The following is a 24,848-nucleotide window of genomic DNA, read 5'->3' as shown; positions in this document are numbered from 1 at the left end:
CAATTCGCGCTGATCTTCAGGCAATTCCAGAGGGTTCCAAAACTTTATGTTTAAGCTTCATGCCCAATTGCAGCTATCAAATGAAAGAAGTTAGTGGAAATGCTTTAACTGACTGCAGGTGATTTATCCAGCAGGCCCAGTGGGCCGGAGCTCCAGGTGCTGAGTGGAGCCACTGCCTCTGTGTTCGTGGGGGGAGGGATGCTGCAGGAAGGTAATTACAATGCTGCACTGCTCTTGGCGCCCCACGCACAGGTCAGCGAGTTCGCCGACAGCAGAGGACCCGCAGTGCCTTTCAGACGGCCGTCTGTCTGCACCTACACACGCCGAGCTCCTCACAGCCACTTCGGCCCAGACAGCCGGGGGATAACGTGGATGAGAAGAAAGGTGCGCAACATTTAACGCGTGCCACATTTACTAAACAGCTCGAGGTTATAGTAGCTCAGTAATTTTATGGTTAAAGCCAATCACAAGGCTTTCAATTTGAACAATCAGGTTGTCATTCAAAGGTAGGTTCAATACAGGTGGGCAGTTATGGACTGCAGAGGATCTAGAAACATCTATATCAGCTTTCATGACAGGGATAAAACTTAAAATTCCACAGCAGGTATATAAGGGATTCTTATTAGAGATTAGAGTATTAGAGTAACTATTGTGTATTATTAACTATTGTATTATTGTGTATTAGAGTAACTTTGGTCTTACTGATGCATTTGATTATTTTATGTTGCTTTTAAATAGCTTTGGATTCTGTTAAACTATGTATTTGTTATATTTTTCTCTTTGCATTTTATAACTTTTTTTATAAGTTTATAAAAAGAATGAGATGAAGCAGTTATGATGATGAAATGCTTATTTATATCTTTGCTCTGTAAGTCTGTACTACCAGGTGATCTGGTCTTTAGCTTATCACACTCTCTAATACTTCACACACACAATAGACACTGTGGTGTTAACAGTACATAATAGCTACAGGATGTGGATCCAGACTGTGAACAGTAACAACGTAAAGACCTATGTTGTAGGCCTACACAATGTGGTTGGTTTACATTTTTGGCAGAAAGAAGCCTACATGTCACACTAATGAGCCATACACGCAATCACTCCACACTGTACCCACAGGAGACCACTCCCAGCTCACTAAACATGTTGGACAGAGAAATGATAAACACATTCTCTAGAGAATTTTGGATTTTTAAGCTTTAAACTTTTAACCCATAATTAGAAACAATTTTGGAGACTGGAGTTCAAACTGCAGAGATTGGGAGTCTTTTTACTTTCCTGAGGTTTAAGAAAACATTTTGTTCTTTCTAGTTGTAATCCCCTTTCATAGGACCAACATAACAAAATTGATTATTCATAGTATGCCTATCAAGATCCTCCTTCAACAGGACAGGGTTATCATGCCATCTGGTGTCAGAGCTACATCCTTGCTAATGGTTGGCTGACCTTATCCTACACATAAAAAGTAATTTAAGTGTGTAACAACCTGTAAATAGCATAATCATAAATAGTCCTCAAGATGGCAGTGTGCTGCAGGATAAGCACAGATAACTCACTTGTTGGTAACTTCAGACAATGAAATGTCAGTGCAATAATGCACTTATACAAACTGTTGCATATTAAGATTTAAGTATACAATTTGAGTGCATCATCAAGTCCATTAAAGTTTATTTAGGCTTGTGATGGAGATCTGGGTGCTGTGCCATTGAGCTGGTTCTTCGGTCTGGTGGACAAATTTATCTATTTACCTCTGTGACGCCGGGGGCGTCGGGACAGAGGCAGCCGAAGACGGGGGTTGAACAGTAGGATGTTTATTGTCCATGGCAACCAAACCAGTAAAGCTCTTAGCGCACACTGCAAGTGATGCAAGGTAAAGCTCGTAGCGCACACTAGTAAGGCTCGTAACGCAGACACTGCAAGTGTTGCAAAGTAAGGCTCGTAGCGCGCACGCAGGTAGGGAACGCAGTGACTGACACGCAGAAACCAGAGACACTCATGTAGCGGCAATGTGCAGCACTGGACCAGACGACCTGCGGGCTTAAGAAGAGCAAAGTAAACAAGAAACAGGTGCTCAGTATGATGGTGATTGTGACTGTGGGAGTGGTTGCGTGCGCGGGGGTGTGTGCTGGGATCGGCTGCTGGCCGGGATGCGCGCCCTCTGGTGGCGACCCGGCCCCTTCACCGTGACAACCTCCTTTCTGGCCTGGGTAGGGTGGCTGCCTTCAACTGTTGTTATAAGGCTACATTAGCTATTTTGGGATATAAATTTCATATATGTAAATATTAAAATTCAAAGACCTCATCATAGGCTGTATAACGGGGAAAATGTTTTTGCTAAAAACTGTTAATTATGTTTGCTAATTAAAAACTAATAAATTCAGCAGTGGTCTAGACACCCAGGTGAATCGTGGCTACCCCATTCTTTGTGACTTCAGTTCTGTGTAACAAGTGTTTTCATAGAATATCACACAGCCTTACTCAGTGGTACTTCTGAAGCTCACAGCCTCATCCAGCACGACCATTGTCACTCTTGTGTGACTAATCTTTGAGGCTCATAACTAGGGATCCATGGATCCTGAGCTCCAAATGAGATAGTATCAGCTGGTACAGGCTTTCTGGTTTGTTCCTGCTCCTTAAAAACCTGGACCAGTTATCTAAACAAGGTGTGTCATGAGCTCGTTAAAGGCTCTCGAGGTTTATAAACCGCTGGGACAGGCCAAGGAAATGTGGGAGGAGACCTTTAGCCCCACTTACAGGCCCCTCACTTTAACTTTTGGCTTTTTTGTGCTATGTTTGCATTCTGTTAAACAATACAAGTGGATAATTTTGAGAAAACAAAAAATAACTGCAACGTTATTGCAAAAATACTGCAAATATAACTTCACACAGGCCTGAAAGACACGTGTGGAAATAGCAAACATACATACAAAAGAAAAATCTAATCTAATCCAATAACCCTTTTTGTCCAGCTTATGGTAATTTCATTTGTGTTGAACTGGTATTAGGCCAATAGTCAGCCACCTGTGGAAATGTCGCCTGACTAAACGTTCAGTCAGGAACTACATATTTTTTTGTATTTCACCTTGTCTACACGCAGCAGATCTTATGTGCTGCTACAACTGTTATGCTATGCTAATTAAAGTATGGCGTGAACGGCCTGCTAAAAATGTACAAACTAAATATCCCCTCGATGCTTATCTGTTGATGAATCACCGCCCTTTTGTCGCAGAGCATGAAGTCACCTTGTTTCGTGGTGCTAGAAGGCGTAAATGCGTAAAAAAGCGTGACCCAAGCGTTAAGATAATAAAACCAGAACAGAACAGAAGTCCACTAATAAAATAAAACATGAATCTAATATATCTCTAGTTTATATGTCTCTGATGGCAGCGATATGGATCTACAGTATACCAGGTTGTTCATGCATCTGTAAACGTGGCCAAGCTCCACACACAAAGAACGGAGACGGTAATGATCTACCATGATCCCAGCTCCACCTTCCGGTTAGATGCGAAGGATTTTTTTTTATTTTTTACCGTAGTACACAGAGAAAAGCACCCAATCTTTTTGGTTGCAAGGAGATTGTCTCTTCCACGCTCACATAAATAGCAGATTTCAAAGGATAAGAAAAACACATCATACACAAAGATTTATGGAGATATTAGTCGACTTTGATGCACCAGTGCCGTACGATAATGCAAACTTTAATTTTATGTTTTATAACAAACACACATGAAGGCCTGTGTGCACAACCTATCAACAGCTTATAAAAAGGTTATACGACGTGGATAGTGGCGCATTGGCTTTAATTCTCCACAACAATCGATTAATTTTCCGAATAGAATACAAAATTCACTAATATCAAATTAATACAACAATACCATTGACAATGCACTGTATGTTTTGATCCAGCATTACACGTCCAAACCAAAACCATCGCATTAATAATATACGTGGAAGACCAAAGACAGTGGTGTGTTTTGGTGTGAGTAGATGTATTTTTAGCTGTGTCACCTCAGTGTTTTTAAAGACTTCGTCAGGTTATGGACCAAAATGGCGCATATCTGTTCGCCAAGCTGCAAAATACTCGAAATATTTATGTGGTGGAAGCGGCGACCTTTGTGTGCGTCTTCACGAGGAAGACTACGGTAGCATCACAAGGGGTGTATACATGTAGTGGAGGGAGAGAGAGAGAGAGAGAGAGAGAAGGTAGTTCGGTTCAGGCAGTTTTATTCGACTTCTGTATACATAATATTTATATTTAAGGGGAGAGGAAGAATGAAAGAAGTCTTCCAACGAGTCGCTCGAAAAGATGAACGGCGCCCTTTACATTTCGTTTTTCCAAGGTCAACTTGAGTCCGCGCTGGAACAGGTAGTGCAACTGGCGGTTCAGGAAATAACCAAGACCGTCGGGGCCAGCTTGAACCTAATGCTGCTGGATGCAGCCACCAAAGACCAAGAGAACCAGCGTCTGAGGTCCAAGCTCCAGTCACGGAGGCAGGAATGCGCAGCCAAGGGGAAAAGCGGCGAGTCCGAGGACGGGAGAGGCACGAAGGCGACCGACGAGGGCACGAAGCCCGAGCGGAACACCCCGAGTGGAAGCGCCGATTACGGCTCGCACGCCGACGCTCTCCGGCTGGAGCAGAAACGGCGAGCAGTCGGTAAGGCCGCGTGTCGCTCGGTGGTGTTTCCGTACCGAGCTGTTAATGTTTGGGAGCGTCGGTTTGCCGTCGAGCTTGTGTTTCTCGAACCCGACCGAACCGTTTAGTTAGTGCGTAGCTGGTGGCGAGGCTCAGGAAAACAGATCACACACCATTTAAACGGAAGGAGGGGACGGTAGAAATCCTTAAAAAAGATGCGCAGCACTGGCGCTCCCGTATATTATAGACGTGTATGTAATAAATATCCATACTGCATGTGGAACTCAGAAATCTACATTATTCTGTAAAATACCTTGTGGACCCCAAAGCCAAGTTTTTTTTCACGTTTAAAAGGAACTTATAGAGACACTTATTTAAGCAATTGGATCTAGAAAATTAGGTGTTCAGACTGGAGGTGCGTATTTCTCCAGAGCTGACACGTCCCTCATCTTGGAGGAGGGTGGATCAGGGGATGTTGTGAATAAATGAGTTTCTTTGTAAGCCGCCTAAGCTCTTCTTCATGGATCCGAGTCAGCAGTATTCAGACCTTCGGCGGGTCCACGCCGCAGACACTCACGGCTCGCTGTGGGGAGGACGGGTGTCTTGTTCTCGATGCCAGTGGCCGTTTCGGGCGGTGACGCTGTTGTTGTCGAGCGGGTCCTTAGCGCTGCTTTTCTGAACGTGGTGACGGAAGGGCGCCGTGCCGAGAACTGGCCAATGGGGACTGACTCAGAGGTCGAAGCCCCTCCTTCACACTCAAACCCCCCCGTGTGCCCATGTTAGCGCGCGCGTGTCGGTGGTTGGTCCATCAGGTGCGCTGCGGTGATGGTGGGTAATAGAAGCTGAAGGGACATTGTCACAAAACGACGTCAAAAGCATGTAACATGCTGCCTGAGGGGTCAGCACAAACCTGTATCAGGGTACCCAAAATCTGTGACTTTGTGTTGATGATGCGGAGTGTCCAGAATCTTTGGTGGATTTTGTTAACCAAGAATTCAACATTCAAGCAGTCCTGTATCCTGTGGCTCGACTGTGTGTGTGTGTGTGTGTGTGTGTGTGTGTGTGTCTGGCAGTTTACCGTTAGCTGGTGGTTTTAGGACGTTTTAATGATCTTCACAAAGTATTGTGAGGAACCATTTGCATCCACTTAGTTTATTTCAACCGTTAGCAGCAGAGCCCGTAAAACTGCATTTTTTATTATAGTATCAGGCATTGTCTAAAAGCATCTTTAGAGGAACTATGTCTAGACCTCTAATGAGCCAGGCGAAGCCGGTGGTACCCCCCCCCCCCCCCCCCCTAGGTTCCACAAGGAGAGCTGAAAACCAGAACAGAAAGCAACACGGATTCATGTTGTAACCTTGGGAGGAACCAGGCATAAAAAGCAACCCTTTCTCTTTTGGCAACACTGGATTGAAGCAGTGTTCATCAATAAATTAACCTAGTCTTCATGGATTGAGATTAGTACCTCATTAGATTGTGACGTTCTGTGGTATTTGGCTAAATTGCGTTAAGACATTATGCAGGAGAAGGCACGTTGTTGACATTAAGGGATTGTGGGTAGACGACATGGTGAAGGAGCCACAGCCATCATGCAGGCTGACAATGAGGGGGAACGTGTCAGGAGGGTCTGGCGTGCCGTAGTGAAGCTGCTGTCCACAGTCGTGCGTTGGCGTGCCACCAGGGCAAGCTGACGGACTACGCTGTTAAGAAAGCAAAGATGGGTTTGGAGAATGAGAGCAGATGGTCGTAAGTCTGTTCTTCATCTTTTTTCCCATAACAGCTTAATGCTGGAGTTACAGGTCCAGATCGTTGGTCTCAGATTGGATCTGTTGAACTCGAGTCAGACCTGGGCAGAATAGCAAGGCCACTCATCACATGCCCTTCAGTGTTAATATTGTCAGTGAAATTACCGATTGTTTTTTTTGTTTTTACAGAAGATGCTTTTTTAATTATTTGTTTTGTGAAAATGTATGCTCTTAAAATCTAGATTAATATGATCTCCCATCCTTTTTAGCATGAAATATTTGACATATTTTTTGTACTGTATTGATTAACAATAACTGGTAAAAGAAATGATGGCATGGCCTCAATTCAGTTTGTAGTATGGATATTTACAGTCCAGAAAACATTCCGTAGCCTTCGCATTTTCGTAAGGGTTCTGACTTTTAGCCTTGGTGTCTTGGGAGTAAATAACAAATGAATGATGTTTTGTTATTATTTATACTACCACATTTCTGTGTAGTGGTTTAAAGGTGCAGCACGAATTTATTGGTCTTTAGATGGACATTTTTTCCATTCTTAGTCGGTGTAATTAAGCATACTGCTCTCCAAAACTACACGGGCAGGACAGACAGGAAATTTTTGTTGTGACTAAATGCTGACAGTAACCTCTTTCTTCTTGTTTCTGGGCATGTGTTTTTATTTATAGGAAAGTTGATTTCAGTTCACAAAAAAATAAGGTGAATGATTTGCTGCTGTTTATCTTCACATGACGGGCCTTTCAAGTGATACGTGATCGAGGTACTGATGTCTGCGTCAGAAAGACAGAGTGTGTCCGCGCACTCTTGCATCATATCTGATAAAACAACTGAGGTGTCAAATAGAAATACTGATTTTATCAGTGCACGAATGAAGCGTTTTGTATTTGTTTCTTCATAGTGGAAGTTTATTGCAAAGTATAAGAAGTTATGATACGACGTTCACGGTTTTATTTGAAATAATTCTATGACCGCAATTGCTTAAAAAGAAAAGGAACTTAAGAGGTGAAAGTAGACGTTCACTGGTCCTTCAAAAAGTGTTTAAAAGAATTTCATGTCTGAAATCTCATGTGCTGAACAAACGGAAATTCACCAGTGCACAAACCGCCGTTCACCCAGTCTTTCGTTCACGGTTTTATTTGAAATAATTCTATGACCGCAATTGCTTAAAAAGAAAAGGAACTTAAGAGGTGAAAGTAGACGTTCACTGGTCCTTCAAAAAGTGTTTAAAAGAATTTCATGTCTGAAATCTCATGTGCTGAACAAACGGAAATTCACCAGTGCACAAACCGCCGTTCACCCAGTCTTTCCACATATCTCCTCTCTAGCTGACCTTTTCTGCAGCCAGAAGCTTGTGATGGGAGTGTGACGTACAGTTATGAGTTACGAGCACCTCCTCCTTCTGCTTCAGGTCAGCTGAAGGCCGTTATGGAGCAGGTGCTGGAGTTCGCCGTGTGTGAGCTGACCAGAATAGTGGAGGACGGCTTTGACGACGTGCTGCTGGAGCTGGGGAAGACGGAGCGTGAGCAGGTGGAGCTGATGGAGCAGATCCAGGCTACGACGGAGGAGCACGGCGCACTTTCTGCCCAGGCCCAGGAGCAGGAAGGCAGGCCCGATTCTGCCGGAGGCTCAGAGGTGGAGAGGCAGGAGCCCCACAAGGTTCACGACAGGACATCCTCCAGGGAGCGGGGAAAGGAGCAACTTGGAGACACCAACGGTAGATACTATAGCTGTCTGTCTGATACTATAGCTGTCTGTCTGATATTTTAGCTGTCTATGTGGTCCTATAACTGTCCTCAGTTTGGGCTGCTGCTTGATTAACTCTAACAACCCAACCCCCCCTCCAAGAATGTAATATAAATATGACTCATGCACTCCTGATCTGAAAAAACCACGTATATACGTATTTAAATAATGATTAAAAGCAAGAATTAAGCAATGATAATACAGGCATGAAATAAATGAAAAGGCACCTGCTACTATGGCCCTGAAATGATACACTTAATTACGCAAGATTGATAGAAACCTTCAACATCGAAATCTGAAATCCATGGTTGAGTCCATTATGCCTTGATTCATCCAGGTTTTAGCCTGTGGTCGAACTTTGGATTTTTTGCTTGAAATACAGGGCAAAAAACAAGCCACAGTGTGTTCGAAGTCCAATGTCGTCGATCTCAGACGCCTACAAAACGCAAGGGCCTACAGTATTTTTATATATTAGGGCAGAAACTGATGAGTGTTTGTTCTCGGTTTCCTCAGCGCTGGTTGTGGTGATGCTTTGGGTTTGGAGGTCACCTTTAATAAAGCCATTTGTGTTGGACTGCACATTGCGTTCCTCTATTCCTTAGGGCATACCTGCAAAGAGCAGCACTCTGCTTGTGTTAGTTTAATTTACACATGGGCAATTTGTCAGGCCATGTCATTCAATAAATGACTAGTAAATAGTAGTAAAAGAGTAGTAATAACCACAGTAACAGTAATAAACTGAAGGCCAGGGCCACTATGTACTTCATATACCATTGCTACTGGTTGTCTAGTCTAATTCTCTGGATGTATAGATGAAAGCCTTATTATAAACCAACACATTAGATTGCCCATGTTCACTCCAGCTAAAAGTGCATGAACTATTTCTGATCCGTTTTAGTATTTGTTTTAAAGTCTTGGCTTGATTAGTGATTAGCACATTGAAGCACATCTCTGATTTCGTTTTTGGCTCTTTTTTTAGCTTTCAATTCTACATGTGCTGTAATAAATAATGGTTCATTTAAGAATAGTAGATTTCTGGAACATGTCAGCATAGAAAGCTTGGGCCATGTCCATCTCCAAGTTGTTTAAGAGACAATCCCATCAGACGATCCCAGGCTTGTGGCAGATTGTTGCATTCATGCTTTTATGGAGATACACACTCTGACATTACGAGCTGGAGCCCCCTCAGGTTATATTTATCTTTCCCTGAAGGTTGACGTAATTTAGCAGCATGGTAGCAACGCCACTGCTTGAGAGGTTCTATATGGCGTACTTTGCAGTGACCTGCTGGTGACGACTGGTGTTTGCAGTTTACATTGGAAAAGCTGCCTCTGCCTTAACCACATCTTAGGAAAATGACCACTTAGGCTAAAAATGTGAGCTTCCATTGTCAGATGCTGAATCAAAATTAGTATTTTTAAATTTTTTTAAAACATAAATTCCACATATATCTGCGTATGTTTTGTGTGTATTATTATTTTCTTACACTGTCGAGCCACATTCACCTGTTTTAGCAGAACTTGTAGTTCTCTACCAGAGCATTACCTCACCACATCCGCATTTTAGGAAATATTTCATACATGTGAACTTTTACCCTTTATTCTGACATAATGAACTAAGCCCAAAGAATGGTACTTCACAAGTTGTCTAAAGAATTTTCATTCTTTGACATTTGTATTAAGGTGAAATCACCAGTCGTACTCAATTGTTGCTAACCGTCATGAATATACGTATGCAACACATGCTTCACCTGGAAGACTTTTGAGCATACTTGTAAAAAAAAATAATAATTAATAATTAGGCCTATAACAAAGATTACCAGTATTGATTCAGCACATCAGCAGGACTGTCTTGCCAAAACCAATCAGCATTTCACAAAGCCAGATTTTCTTGGCACATTTTGAACTGAAACACACCCGTTAGACCCATCAGGATCAAACGTGTCATATATAGTGTTATGTGGTTTGAAGCTTATGGGGACATTAGTGGTGCATAGCAGCTGAAATCCTTGGACTCTTACATTATTGTTACAGCAGGTAATAAAACTTAAAAGAGGGGGTACAGTCGTGCCAAATAGAGCTCGTTAACAAATGTTTGGATGAGGGGGGGGGGGCGAAGAATGCACAAGTTTAAAATGGATTTCTTTCAGCTTTATTTACTTGCCCATAAAACTTGTAACTGCAATTCACTGTGAATTCAATAAATATTAGAAGACATTTTGAACATGGAAGTACAGAAAACGTATCAATTCCATGTCGGTTCAACAGTATTTCTAGTATGTTGCCAAAGGGCCACGCCCGTGTTGAGTCCGTACAGAGTATGTTATAAGGGTTGTGAACTGTAGATCAGATCAGACCGCAATCATGTCGCTTGACTGAGAAACTCGACGTGCTGTGGGTCGATGGCTCGCTTACAACAGCCGATCTTGATGTCCAAACATATCCACGTCGAATGCGAAACGGTATCGATTAATATTTAAGAATTTGCACTACAAATAAGAAAGATATATGGCTGTTGTTTTATGTGTAGGAGCAGAGCTGTGCTGACTACAGCCAGCATGTGCTGCTTTCTGCTGTGAACTGGTTTCTGGTTTCCTCCTTGAAAGTTCCTTGGCAGCGAGTACTCAGTAGACGCTTGGGCTGTGTTTTAGTGCTCGCCCCCAGCTCTGTGGTTAGCCATAGGAAAGCAGAATGTGCCAGCTCTAAAAACAAAGAAGAAAAAAACATCCTGTATCCACAGCAGCACTGGGTTTGAGCAATTTTATTGGCAGAATCTTAGTTATTTGGTTTTTTATTATTGGGTTAAATTGGGAGAACTTGGAATATACATTTTCACATCAACAAATGGTTGCTAATTCCTCTGCCTGTGGTACGTCTCTGCCGTTTGTGCCTGTGGGGCATATCTGCGGTGCCACTGCCTGTTAGGCATGTCTGTAGTGTTTCTGCCTGTGGGGCATGTCTGGCAGATTCAGAGGGGATGTTATGGTCAGCTTATGAGGGTAAAGTTTGATGCGTGTGAAACAGATTGAGACAAACACAAGTTAATGAGACTTGGATACATATTTGTATACATTTTGGTTAATTACTGTAATCACTAGACTGGAATAGGTTGTAACCTGCAACATTGTCCCACAATAAAAAGAGACGGGTTTTTCCAACTCTAAGAGCCATTAAGTGAAATTGTAGACTTGTCTTATGTTCAAAATATTTAATATTTAATATTCATTAAGCTTTGAGCGTAAAGTTTGGAAAGATTTTAAAGCCATGGTTTTACTTTTGGAACTCTGCACCTTTTCATGTTGGACAGCTTCGTCTGTACAGCGTCGAGTCGGGTACCGTATGATGTTCTAGTGCTGGTTCTGGTGTTTACTTCATACCCAGACCAGTTGATGAGAGGTTACACTTGGGCATTAAGACCCATGCTGCTTTCGCCACATGGAGCTTTGTAGCCAGCAAACAAAGCAAGTCCTAAATAGTACCAATTAGCAGCAGAGAGTGATGGTAACAATGAACATTTAAATAACAGCAAGCCATCGGCTCTGTCTTGAGCTCCCAGACGCTGCTTGCTGTGGCGTAGCTGAGGTTCTGACCAAGCTGCCATTGGAACTCTCAATTAGGTGAGCAAAGTGACTCACTGCCTTTAGTGTTTCAGGTCCAGCTGTCATGAATGTGTTGCCCAATACAAATTCCCGTATGGAAAAGCATATATAGAAATAATGACAGGAACTTGATATTTATGTTCGACAAATTTACATTTATGACATTTTAGATCATTAAAAAAAGAATTTCAAAGACGAAAGGAAAGCTTAACTTGGCTGTCAACTTAATAGGTGTAATTATTTGCATTATGATGTTCCTTTGTGGTCAAATGGACAGCAGACCAACCAGAAGTAGCTCCTCACATCACATGACACCACTCACAAATGTGTAAGCGCCCTGCATGATCTTGTACTGCTTCTCTCCTGCCAGAACCCAACACGGACAAACAAACGGTCATTACCGTCACACAGGACTGGGTGCCCATCCTGGACAAGGTGTTTGGTCAGAAGTGGTGCACTGATCTCTGGCAAATCAAAGAGCTTAGCAGCAGTAAAGAGGAGCGCGCAGGGTTGGGGGCGGGCCTGGGGGTGGGCCTGGGGGCGGGACCCATGGCTAATGTGGACAGCCTCATTCGGGAGAGTTTGGCGTCAGCCCCCCAGAAGAGCATGGAAGTTAGAACGGATCAGGTGCAGTGGCTGCAGACACATGATATGGAAGTGTTGTCCCCGACCTCTGACCCCCAGTGCACTTCAGTAACAAGCTCCTTAGGTGAGTCACACTCCTGCCCTTTAAATGACAAAATCTGCAAATGTGATTGGAATATTATTACCACTTGATTTCTTTAATACCGTTAATAAATTTAATGCAGTTGCAAAAGTAGTACAAAAGATTCAAAAAGAATAACAAGGACACACCGTGTCTGTGCCAATGCTCATCCCTCCGGCCCACTTCACCGACAGACCAGTTTAACTTTAGCGCAGAGATTCTAGCATGCCTGGATGGGTTTTTTTTATGTAACTAACAGCAGCTTAGAAAAAAATGAGGTGCCATTAGCAACAGTGCAGTTAGCAACTAAAATGTAATCAAAGATTTTTGTTTTTTGTTTGAGCATGTTAAAGGTGTTACAGCATGTCCTAACTGCATCACGCTAAGGATGTATTGAAACCACATATACAATGCAAGGTAATATACAGTCGGACAGAACAGTGGTAGGGGTGCCAAATAAGTTAGGTAGAGTCTTTGCCAATATGGGTTAGAATATTAATAAACAATCATTTTATAAACCAGCGGTACATTTAAATACATGAGCTAGGATGAGTTCATAATGTACATCGTCCCAAAAATATAAGAGCCTGGTATAGAAAAAAAAAATCTGCGTGGATTATGAGAACTGTGTGGATTATGAGATTATTCAGGAACTGAATCCCATGCTCTGTGTGTTGTCTGTCATTCAGGCGATGAGTTGCGATCTCCCTCGATGCTGCACCGGCTTCTCACGCTGCCTTCCCAGCTGTTGGAGGGGGACGGAGAGTCCGGCGACGGTCTGGCCGGCCTGGCCGACCCTGAGGAGCCTTGTACCACAGCCTCCCCCGCCACGGCCGCCACCGTCGACCTAGGACAGAGCGACCGCCCCCTCCCCCGAGGGAAACCAGATGTTGAGGACGAGGATGAGGAGGAGGGAGAAGGTGACACGAAGGCACTCGACGAGTATGTGGACGAGTCCTCCAGGAGCAAAGGAAGGAAGGTTCACGCGTGTAAAGAATGCGGCAGGAAGTTCAGCCGTGCGCACCTGCTCAAGGCGCACCGGCAGGTGCACAGGGAGGGGGCCCCGCAGTGCCCGCAGTGCGGGAAGAGCTTCTCCCAGCCGGCCAAGCTCCAAACCCACCTACGGACACATTCGGGCAAAGCAACATAAGGATGTCTAGGCTGGGGTGAAGACCGGAGGGATGAATGGAAGAATGAGAGTGTGAAGAAGGGTCCTGTAGTGGTTTCCCAGAGGTTTTGGTTAATGGTCCTGTGGTGGAGAAACGAACAGCATGGGGAACGCTTAGGTTTCAGTTATCAAACTGGTAAATGAAGTGCTTAACTCTGATGAGACTCTAGCCACCTGCTAGGTGGACGGTACATAAAGATGTGTACAGTAGGAGAGTTTTTATCCTTCAGATCCTTGTTCTCTGTGCTTGTGTGTGTTTTTTTTCAGTTGTTCTCTACTTTTTACCTCCATTTTGTTCTTGGTTCTGGATGTGATTGGAAAAAAAATGGACTCCACTTACTATGTTGCAAGTAGTGAAGTGACCTTTCTCTATTTTTAAATGTAGAATGTGCTTGTACAGATTACTGTCGTTTCTAAGAACTGGAGAACATAAGAGCGTGTATAAGAAATGGAAGCAATTTTGAGACCAATTTGTATTTAAGAATTAAAGAGCTATGGGTGGCTGTGACATTTACAAAAACTGTACAGCTTTTGTATTAGAACTTGAACCTCCATGAACAGAGATTTATGACGGCATCCTGTAAAAATGAATTTGACCGCTAGCTTGTCTGGAACTATGCTATAAACAGTGACTGTATTCTGCCTTCAGATAACGTTAAATGGGGGATGTTAGGACAAGGCTGAAGCTACCAGCTGCGAAGCTCCACTTGCAGTCTTCTCATTATCTGTAAATGTGACGACGTAACACGTGAACCAGGGATCTGTAAATGTTTCTTTTGTCACTGAACTTTGTGGCGTTTGCTGGTGGTCTTCATTTACACAGGACTTGACACGAAATACCTCCACAGAAACAGACTGTCATTGTATCAGACGAAGAGGACTCGAACGACACAAGTCTCCACATGAAGAATTCCGATTTTAAAATGATCGTGCCGGTTATGTGAATCAGCACGAATTTATGTCAGAACTTACATTTCCATATATGTATACTATACGTCCTTCAGAACGAAAAATTTGATGGAGGGAAAATATAATTTCATCATAAACTTCTTAACAGTGGCAATCGTGCTCTCTGACATGAGAGAAACGCATCAGGAAGTTTATGCGGAACTCTTAACAAGTGGTTTCTGGAACTTGACAGGGAATACAAGTTGGAAAGTGAACAGTACTTAACATTGCTAAGGGGGGTTCTTCCTGCCTTTCCATAAATGTCTAGGAGGTATGCACTCTCGGCAGATTCCTCTGGCAATGTCCTGAACTAGCATTGTGTCTTCCTGTTGATATTGTGTATATTTGAGTGAATAATGTAGATGTATCTTCAACCTTCAGCAGTGATTTTTGCTGACAGTTCTGAGAACGTACATGTTGGATGTCACAATGTTGGTCTACATGGAGTTCTGTTCAATGAAGCTTTACTCTCAACACACATACTGCAGCCTCCAGTGTGAAATGTCCAACCCAGGGATCCAATTCAGGTCCTGGTAAGCCAAGGCATACGTGGTTACCCTGCACTAACACAAACAAAAGCTTGGTAATTTGCCCATTGAATCAGGTGTGAATCTCCTTGAAGGAATCTGGTAGAAACCTCAACAGACGGTCAGAGTCACTTAAAGATCGCAGACCAAAACTCCGATTGAGCCTGTGGATCAAAGATGGATGCATGCTCCCCTGATTCACAGCCAGTCGTACCGACATTCCCATTGGACCCGTTTGTTTTTATTTTAAACAATGGCGAGTGTTAACGTGCAGGGTTGTACTGACTTTACATCCATCAGTCAACAGAATTATGATTTCTATGACGGCTACAATAATTAGGAAAACAAGGCAAAATGGGAAAAATTTGTATAACATTGTAACTTGAGTCTTTATCAAGTTATCAATTTTTAGGTTGGAATGTCTGCAATTATTAAATACCTGCATTATTTTCTTGTGTTCCTTATGTAACAGTGGAAAAGGTGCAGATTATGGCCACCTTTTAAGAGCTTTATTTATCTTAGATTAATTAGTGATAAGCCGCCATGAAAATGCCTTCCAAAGATGGAGAGTAATGAAATCTTCCTAACCTATCAATTCTTGGCACATTGGCACCAAATTAGTCCTCAAATGAATCTGATCTTCATGGAGCAGCTTTATAAAACTTTTGTAATGTTACGGCAAATGCATTAAATATGGATAATATTTCAGTAATAAACATAACACAGTGGCCAGTGTTAAAATGAATCCCATTAGTTTTCATTCTGTTGTTCATAGGGGCTTGTAATTTAATGCTCAGCATGTTTATTGGTTTCAGATATTCAAAACAAAGGAAAGCCAATCTTTCTTTTTATTTATATAAATTTCTCTAATAACCCAAAAATCATACTGTATTGTAATTTTATTTTCACTTGATTTCCCAGCACTTCTGAACAAAACCTACCTAGTCTAGCCAGCTGAAACGGAACCATAATTGTAACTGTGTTTTTAGCCACACTTGACATTGTTTCAGCATGTTGCTGCCTAACTGTGTCTGCGTTGGCACAGTCTGACTACTGTTGTAAGTCCTAAGTGCTGCTCACCATTTTGAGAGGTTCAGTTCCTTGATCTACTGTATGCTGACGATGGAAATTAGGGCAGTGCTTCTGAAACCACAATTAAAGGTGCAGCCATAACAATCAATTTTCGACTTCTGGCTGTCATACGTTTCCCACAGTGCATCAGGTAATTGTATGCTTTCATATTCTTTAATTAAAAGTTGATTTTAACTTGTCACTATGGAAAGGTCAATTATTGTAGATATCATTTGCTATTATTGGGGCCAGAAATTGAAGGTGTACCCTTACATTTTGCATCTTCTTTCTTAAATCTTCCGTTTTGATTTCATTGATTTAATTTCAAACATTGAAAACATTCAGTCGTATATCAGATTCTAACACCGATAAGGTGGACATAACCGCTTCCATAACATGAACCATGCACTTCACATTGGATCATGCATGTATTTCACAACACATGCAAAGTAATTTCTTGGTCCTTAGACTAACGTACCCTTGATCAAACTGCAATATGGAGACATTCTGGAATGTCTTCTTTCTCCTGCTATACACAGTTTGGTAACATGAATTAGTAGTGCAAAAATATCTGTCTTTTGTGAACCCTCTAACGTGTATACATTTATGTATACTTTGGGTTAATCCATCTTTCAGTCAAGGGGGCGTCAATGTTATTTCTCATTTAATAATATATGTTATTTTATGGCAGGTATTCTCTGAATTCTTGGCAAACACACACCATAACAGATACATGGTCTTTTTATGGTTCTTTTTCTAATGTTTGTCTATATGATGATGCTTAGTTTATGAAGCTCTTAGAAAATATATGTCCAGAATCAGGGGACATTTGATGGAAGCTTGTGATTATAATGCTCTTAGTTGAAAAGAGTATTCATGTTCCTTGTAGCAGGACGTGTTTGGGTTTGGTTGTTAGGACTGGGGACTTGTAGCAGTTAAAATGTAACCCATAGATTTGACCTGGCCAATATGTGCCAAATTATGTGTGCTGTTTCTCCCCATCTGAAAACGATGTTGCACTTACATTTTTCCATTACTTCACACAGCCATACCTCAGTGACATCAAATGATGGGAAAACATCATTAAACAGGTGGTTCAGTTCAATACCTCAAGATTAAATATTTTAGCATGTTTTTTCTTTGATTTTAATTGTGTATGCATATTTTACAAAGCTGCATTGGGATAGGCACACACATTGAGCTGTTGAGAAACAACGATGCACAAGGTTGGGCAACAAAGGTTGGAAACTGAATGAAAAGAGTATTCCATTATTTTTGCATAAAAGCTTTCTGAGCTCTGCAGGGGCATTTTCATTTGATCACGGTAATTTTTAGGCAATATTTTATGTGTCACTTAAAAAGTGGTGGAATTTTCTGGGGACTGTCGTGCATATATGTTGTTTGTTTCCTAGTCCTAGAGCTGCAAAATTCATAAGTTCTAATTTGACACCAGCAATATCATGTCAATCAGACATTAAGTAGTTGAATTATTGTTGGAAACAACATTAAACTTAAATAATATTTAATCGGAACAGTACTTACTGCTGTGAAACCTTTATAACCAGTCATAGGTGAGCGGTTTAACATTCTAGATGCTTATATTTGTCTCCAACTCTCCTTCTATGTCTTCTCAGACGAGTTTATTATATCAAAAATGAGTTGAAAATGAGTCTTTGTTGCATAATAATGGAGTTATCTGCAGAGACCATCAATATTACAAAAATCTGTCAGGCCAGGGACTTTGTTGTGCCCAAATGTTTTTAATAATCTATTATTTTGTAATGTCACATACTGAGTGCTATATTGATCTTTTTTCAGTTTTCATTGAATAAGATATTCAATGAAATTAAGGTTAAACTTTGACCAGCATTGTCACATCAACATTATTGGGGAACATGCCAAATCATTTTAGTATGTTAATATTGATATATATGATGATATATTGATTAAAAGAATTATTATATGAAATTATTCCATAGAAGATGATCTTCCTACTTGAAAATAGTTTGATTGAGTTCTAGGGATGTTACTTTAAAAATTGAGACTAAAGGAAAAAATATATCTTCCAGGAAAAAATATGTAATTTGCATTACATTCATGAATTAAAGAGAATATTTGGAGAAATGGAGTTCATAATGATGTACATGGCTGCTTTTTAATGGAAAGTTTTGAAGGCAGATTATCAAAGCTTTAATCATAGCCTGTTTTGCTTTAATTTTATATTTCCTTTAAGTTTTCCTTAACTGGCTGTAGGGATTTTTTTTGTTTGATTCATGTGCAAGTACATAAAAAATGGAAAGCTTGTATGAATTATGCCATGTGTTCTTTTTCTGATTAAATCAGACCTTACTCCCCTTGAATGGACAAATGCCTCCAATACGCCTATTTTACCCTTTGTGACATTTTATACATGTTGGACATGAAGATGGTTACTGTGTGGAAAAAATAAATCTATACATGTTAGCAGTCTGAGTTCATTGTGTTGTTATTTCAGCCTTTTGCTAGATAAATTCACATGACACACACACACACACACACACACACACACACAAACTAAATGCTGTTTTGAGTCCCAGGGAGTTGGCACCTTGGTCCCTGGATATCATGGGATTGATTCCCAAGGAGCCCAAATATGGTCACACTAATAAATATGTAACTCGGTCAGGATAACTGCCAAATGCCATAGATGTATACAAGTTCAGTCCGTTTGGATGTGCACACTATCCGGTGTGAATAGAGACTTGTTCCTCTGAGAGGTTTGTAGATCAAAGCTGCTTTTCCCCGTTCTGTGTTTTGCTAATATAATAATAATAGACTTTAGATTTCCACGTACCCAAGGTTGCTTTGCAATAACAAATCCCCTACCCATAAGTAGTAGTTAAGAGAGAGCATAAGTATTATGAGAAAAGATTTTAAACCTGTCTAGATGATACTAAGGACATTCAGAGGGTACAGGCAGCAACATTTAAAAGACCTCCCACCAATATTTGACAAACTTGACCTAAAGAGAGCTAGCAGGCCAGAATTACATGGTTTGCTAGATGGGACATAGGCTATGGAAGAAAACGTTAAAGGATGGGTACAAATCATGCATGTCTTTCAAGGCTAGCGGCAGGATTTTATGATGCACATGTTCTGTATTTGGTAATAGTGTAACTGTTGCATGAAAAACATGGATATCACTCCTGTAATTGTATTAACGATTATAAAATTACAAATGTGTTTCAGCACACAGCCTTCTGCAGCTCAGAAGGACTTGCATTTATAAGAATACTAATACTATTCTCATGATACAAATGAGACTGTTTTTTCTTCTTATTCTATATCAAATATACCTGAAAAAGACCTGAAACACACTTACTTTAAAATTATGTGATATTAGATTTTTTTGTTTGTGATTAGTTATAGCTGTCGCAAGCATGTTTTAATTCTAGACTAAATGTGTGTGTGTGAATGTTTCACAAATGAGTCAATGAGCACCAAACCTCAGAACAAGATGGAGCCTCTTCCCCTCTCATGAGCCGTAGTGAGTACCCTCATTAGGTCACACTAGTACAGGAGTGATGGAGGAATTAACTGGATTATCACTTCCCTGTGTGCTCAGAGTGATCCTAACTTCTCCAAATCAGCAAGCATGATGGCAGCTGAAACCTGTGCCACCTCGGAGTGGTAGTTTGGCAACCCTTTTGACAGCATAAAAACCATCTAGAAATTCGGTACGGACAGTTATTCCCAACTCAAAACTGCTGTGCCGCCGAGTGTGCAGCACAAAAAGTTCAGGACAGGAACTGTGGAAACCATGGCTACCTTAGGAACAAGGTTCTTCTTCTTAGTGTGTGTGTGTGTGTGTGTGTGTGTGTGTGTGTGTGTGTAAAACGTCAGTGTATGTTTTCTTGTTGTCAAAACACTCCTTTCACAGTAGTCTGTCAGAAACTGAGCCAAACTGGACAAAAACGAAATAACTAATTTCAATATACAGTTTAAGAACAATTATGCCTTGCCATTTCCTTTCCAAACGCAACCTTCTTTGATACGTTAGATTTGGTCTGAACATGACTCACTAAAACCTTCAGAAACTGCTTTCAGTCAAGCAAACCTAGACCGATATTTAGTTCAAACGAGCTTACATCTGCATATCCTTTCATCCTCTATAGTGAGAGCAGGTACTGCAGATGTGCGAGGCGTTCTGGTCGGGTTGCGTGGCGAAGCCGTCATCACCTCTGGCAGAACCGAGCAACATCTGTATCAACGCACTAGTGATGCATCCATCAGTTTAACGTGTTTACACGGACGGGACTGCGAGTAAACGTTCAAACATCCGTTCTTTAAACGTGGCGTGCGCTCCGCAGACATGCCCTCTCCGGGTCCTCGACAGAAAACCTACATTTTGTCGGAAGTGGGCTGCTGTGACGCCCGGTGCGCGCGTGCTGCGCGCGCATTAAACGTTTCGCGGCGGAAGTGGCCCCCTCGGTCGAGGCGCCGAGGAAAAAAAAAAGCAACAACGGCCGAAAACGAAGCGGAATCAGTCAATGAGAGAGGGAGGAGAGGAGAGAGGGAGAAGGGGAAAAGACGGGGAGCGTGCGACGCGAAGGCTGCTGGACGCGGGTGCCGTGGTGGACGTGGCGGGTCCGGCCGACTGCAGGTTACGCGCGGTCGCGGCGACGGAAGGCGAAATAAAACACAATGAACCGGGAGCGCGACAGGTAATCGGCGAGAAGGTGTCCGTCTCTCACACGTTTACTAAAATTATTATTTTTTCATTTTTTCTCTCTCTCTCTCTCTTAGGCGACGTGAATGTGCACGGCCCAATGCATGTGTGATAATATGAAATAAATTGCCTTCTTGTAGTTGTTTTCCTTCACCAGTATAATAGCGGGACGAGTAAAATCTTTGAGCCCCCCAAAAAAGTTGCAGCTGGCAGCGAAGTGCCGAACTTTCCCCCTCAGTGCTAGGCGGCTAACGCGTTAGCAGCGCGGTTAGCAGCGTTAGCCACCAACAAGATGGCCGCCGGGCTAGCGGGCTAACGGCGCTAGCAGCGGCGCTTCTCCTCCCTTTGTACGTTCATCACCGCCGCTGGAAGTATCAGACGACGCGGACGCCGCGACCGGCCATGTCGCACATTCACGCTCGACGTGTCGCCGCAAAATATCCGGACACTCGCAGTTTGCTACTTTAGCTAGAAAAGATACTCGGGAAAAAGATTTATTGTCTGAGGAAGAGAGAGAGAGAGAGAGAGAGAGAGAGAGAAAACCCGCCGCCAGATTCAAGACGCCAGTAAAAGTGCCTGATGCGTGGCGAACTGGCGAGCTACCGTGACTGGTAGCTGTTTGACAAGGTGTGCAGATGTTTGTTTGTTTGTTTTAATCGACATCTAGCACATCTGGACTCGTATCTCCAGATAAACCAGCTAACGAAAACGAGCGGCAGCGAGTGATGAATCTTAACATTATTAATCACGTTTATAACGACGCTCGGCGAGCCCGTCAACTTGTGGTTGACGTTTCTGGGCTCCCAGTATTTGTCGGTATTGGTGTGTTTTTAAGTTGACGTGTTCATGAACGAGTTCTGGCCGAAGTCGGCTGCACTGGTTCGGGTTCACGTCGGAACATCTGGCGGCAGTTTCCATTTGACTGATGTGATGTTTCATTATAGATGTAGCTGGTTAGCTGGCCTGGGTAGCTAGAGCAGGCGTTTGTGTCCAACTGTAGGTTTACCTGAATATTAACTTTTAATTCGTTGGAGAAATGAAGTTTATATAAATTATTTAGAATGAATCAGCCAATATGTTCCAAGTATATTACAAGTCTAATTGATATGTATTTCGCATTAGCAGTTTTGACAATGCTGAGTGGGCAAATCTTAAGAAATGATCTCCAATGGGTGGGCAGGAAATACACGTAAAGTGCGAGTAACGTTAAGATTCGTGTGAGTTTTCTTCAGCACTGTTGCTCCTCGTCAGTCCACAAACAGTGCTGTAGTGTAAAGTGAATGTACGGGGTGTGGGGTGTATTCTTAGTAGCACTTTAGTGGATTGTCAAACGTGACGAATTGGGATTCTGTTAATAATTTGTTTTAAAGATGTACTATTTATTGTGATATTACACAATCCACGTATATGCACATGTGTACATATGGCTATTCTGTTTAGGTAAACACTATCCCTTTTATGTTTAAATGATCAAATCTTGGTATGTAACATGCATTCACCAGGATAAATTTACCATATGTGTATCATAACTGGCAAATGCAACATTCAGATTTTGACTCGCTGTATCTGATCTGTGATTTTTATTCAATCAGAATTCTGATTCTCTAAAGCACTGTGTGTTTTACTTGATTGTTTCCTTATTCAGGGGCCACAGGGAAGAGTGGCGCTCCTAACCCAGGGAAGCAGCGGCCTTAGCACTAGACTGGCGCTCCTCACCGGAGGCTGACGTTAAGCACTGTGCGCGCAAGCTATCTCACTCCCGACGGAAGCTTTGTGGAGTGGGCGGACTGGCGCCCCCAGCATGGCCGAGTTGGACACGGAATGCATCGCTTTAGGACTCAGCACTCTGGCGTCCGAGTGTGACTCGCCGCCTTTGGACCCGCTGCAGGCCGACTGCACCACGCCGACTCTCGCCATGCTGTCCTCGGAGTGTGGCGCGTCCCCGCTCAGCGCCCTCGCCTCCGAGATCGCCGAACCCATGGCCATGCTGCCCTGCGTGAAGAGCGAGCCGGACCTGGACCCCATCCGCACCGTGGACCTGTCCGAGATCCAGCCACTCAGCACGGCCGAGCTGGGCTCAGAGCAGATCAAGATGGAGATCAGTGGCCTGGACTACATCAAGTCCGAGCATCACGGCGACCTACATTCCTTCCACAGCACGGAGCTGGACTCCTACAAGTCACATTATGATCCCAGCCTGGTGTTCGACTACATTACCCACGTCTCCGACAGCCTCGAGTACATCAAGTCCGAGCAGCATGCCGACCTGCAGTGTTACTATGCCATGGAGCTGGGATCCAGCAAGCATGAGTACGAAACCAACCTCATGTCCAGTCATCTGAAGTCGGAGATGAATGGCCTCGAGTCCATCCACATGGCAGAGCTACGTAGTGAGCTCAACAAGCTCCGCCCCGACGATGGCGTGGGCAAAGCAGACTCTGAGTTCTCCGCAGGCCCTCTGTACGAGCTGCAGTCTGCTCAGACAGCCAAAGGTCTGAACGCACAGAGCCAAACCAGCACAAAGTCCCATGGCACGACCCCGCGTAAACCTCGCAACCTCACGGGAGAGAAAGCCTTCTCCTGCACTCAATGTGGCAAGAACTTCAGCACTCTCGGGAACCTGAAGACACACCAGCGCATTCACACCGGTGAGAGGCCTTACACCTGCTCCCAGTGCGGCAAGAGCTTTGGGCAGGCAGGCAACCTCAAGAGGCACCAGCTCATCCACACTGGCCAGAAGCCGTACACCTGCGCCCACTGCCCCAAGGGCTTCACCAAAGCGGACGACCTGCGCTCGCACCAGAGGCTGCACACAGGTGAGAAACCCTTCACCTGCGCAGAATGCGGAAAGAGCTTCTGCCAGTCGAAGGAACTTAAAGCCCATCAGTTAAGCCACACTGGGGAGAGGCCCTACTGCTGCTCACACTGTGGCAAGACCTTCACCAAGGAAACCAGTTTCCGCAACCACCAGCAGATCCACACAGGTGAGAAGCCGTTCAGCTGCACTCAGTGCGGCAAGAGCTTCAGCAATTCAGGGGTTCTCAAAACGCACGAGAAGATTCACTCTGGGGAGAGACCTTTTGGCTGCACACAGTGTGGGAAGAGCTTTGGCCGCTTGGGACATCTAAAAGCACACCAGCAGATCCACACGGGGGAACGGCCGTACGCGTGCCAGCAGTGTGGGAAAAGTTTCAGCCAGTCGGGCCACCTCAAAGCACACGAGCAGATTCACAAACGGGAACGGCCAGATCTCAGTAGTGGCAGCAGTCGCAGTAATGATAGTAGCTAAACACCTCTTAACCTCTCAAAGTATTACTCTTTTTTATTTTTTAAACAAAATCTACAGTATATATAAATATATATGTTTCCTTATGTTTTTCATACCTTACGTCCTTTTTGCAATATGTTTTTGGGTCCATTTGTGACTGATTTGCTCTTATGCAAGTGTCTGTGTTGGGGATGAATGATGTTGCGGAGTTTCTCGTAGAAAGCTTTGTATCTTGTCTGATGTGTTGTAGTGAGTGCCATTCTAGTTTTTTTCTTCCTCCAGAAAAAATACTCACTGTGTACACATTTATGGATAACATGTAATTCCTAAACCATGTACTGGAATGACTTATTAAAGAAACTAATGTAAAAACCATCACTGTTCCATTCTTTTGCTGATTTTATGTATTTTTAGGTTTATTTATTATTTATTAGTAATGGATTTACACATTGCATTTTGAGATTTGTAATTCTCAATGTTACTAACAAATGCTCATACCAAGAGTATAGGACTACAGTATGGGTGAGAGGAGAAGTGGAATTGGCTGGATTTCTAGTCAAGGCTATTTTTAAATTATGGGAATGCAGTGCATTTGGATATTATTAAGAGTTTGGGATCTAGCAACAGTACATATGACATTATGAACCATTATCCAGTCGATACGTTTACTAATCAAGAATGTAATACATGTCTGATTTGAACCACATATTCACG

General features: G+C 42.8%; 1 protein-coding gene across 1 annotated transcript; it reads left to right on the top strand.

Annotated features, from left to right (window-relative positions):
- The first annotated feature begins 4,172 nt into the window (after positions 1 to 4,172).
- LOC143516573 (uncharacterized) lies at positions 4,173 to 24,509 on the top strand. The gene is made up of 5 exons (XM_077008259.1): positions 4,173 to 4,658; positions 7,806 to 8,111; positions 12,109 to 12,447; positions 13,134 to 13,585; positions 23,436 to 24,509. The coding sequence occupies exons 1-5, from the start codon at positions 4,310 to 4,312 to the stop codon at positions 24,153 to 24,155; spliced, it is 2,166 nt and encodes a 721-aa protein (XP_076864374.1). The 5' UTR covers positions 4,173 to 4,309; the 3' UTR covers positions 24,156 to 24,509.
- The last annotated feature ends 339 nt before the right edge of the window (positions 24,510 to 24,848 follow it).

The sequence above is a fragment of the Brachyhypopomus gauderio genome, chromosome 6, assembly GCF_052324685.1.
Source record: "Brachyhypopomus gauderio isolate BG-103 chromosome 6, BGAUD_0.2, whole genome shotgun sequence".
NCBI classification, from domain to species: Eukaryota; Metazoa; Chordata; class Actinopteri; order Gymnotiformes; family Hypopomidae; genus Brachyhypopomus; species Brachyhypopomus gauderio.
The sequence above is the reverse complement of the archived record's forward strand: the minus strand, read 5'-3'. Positions and strand labels throughout refer to the sequence as shown.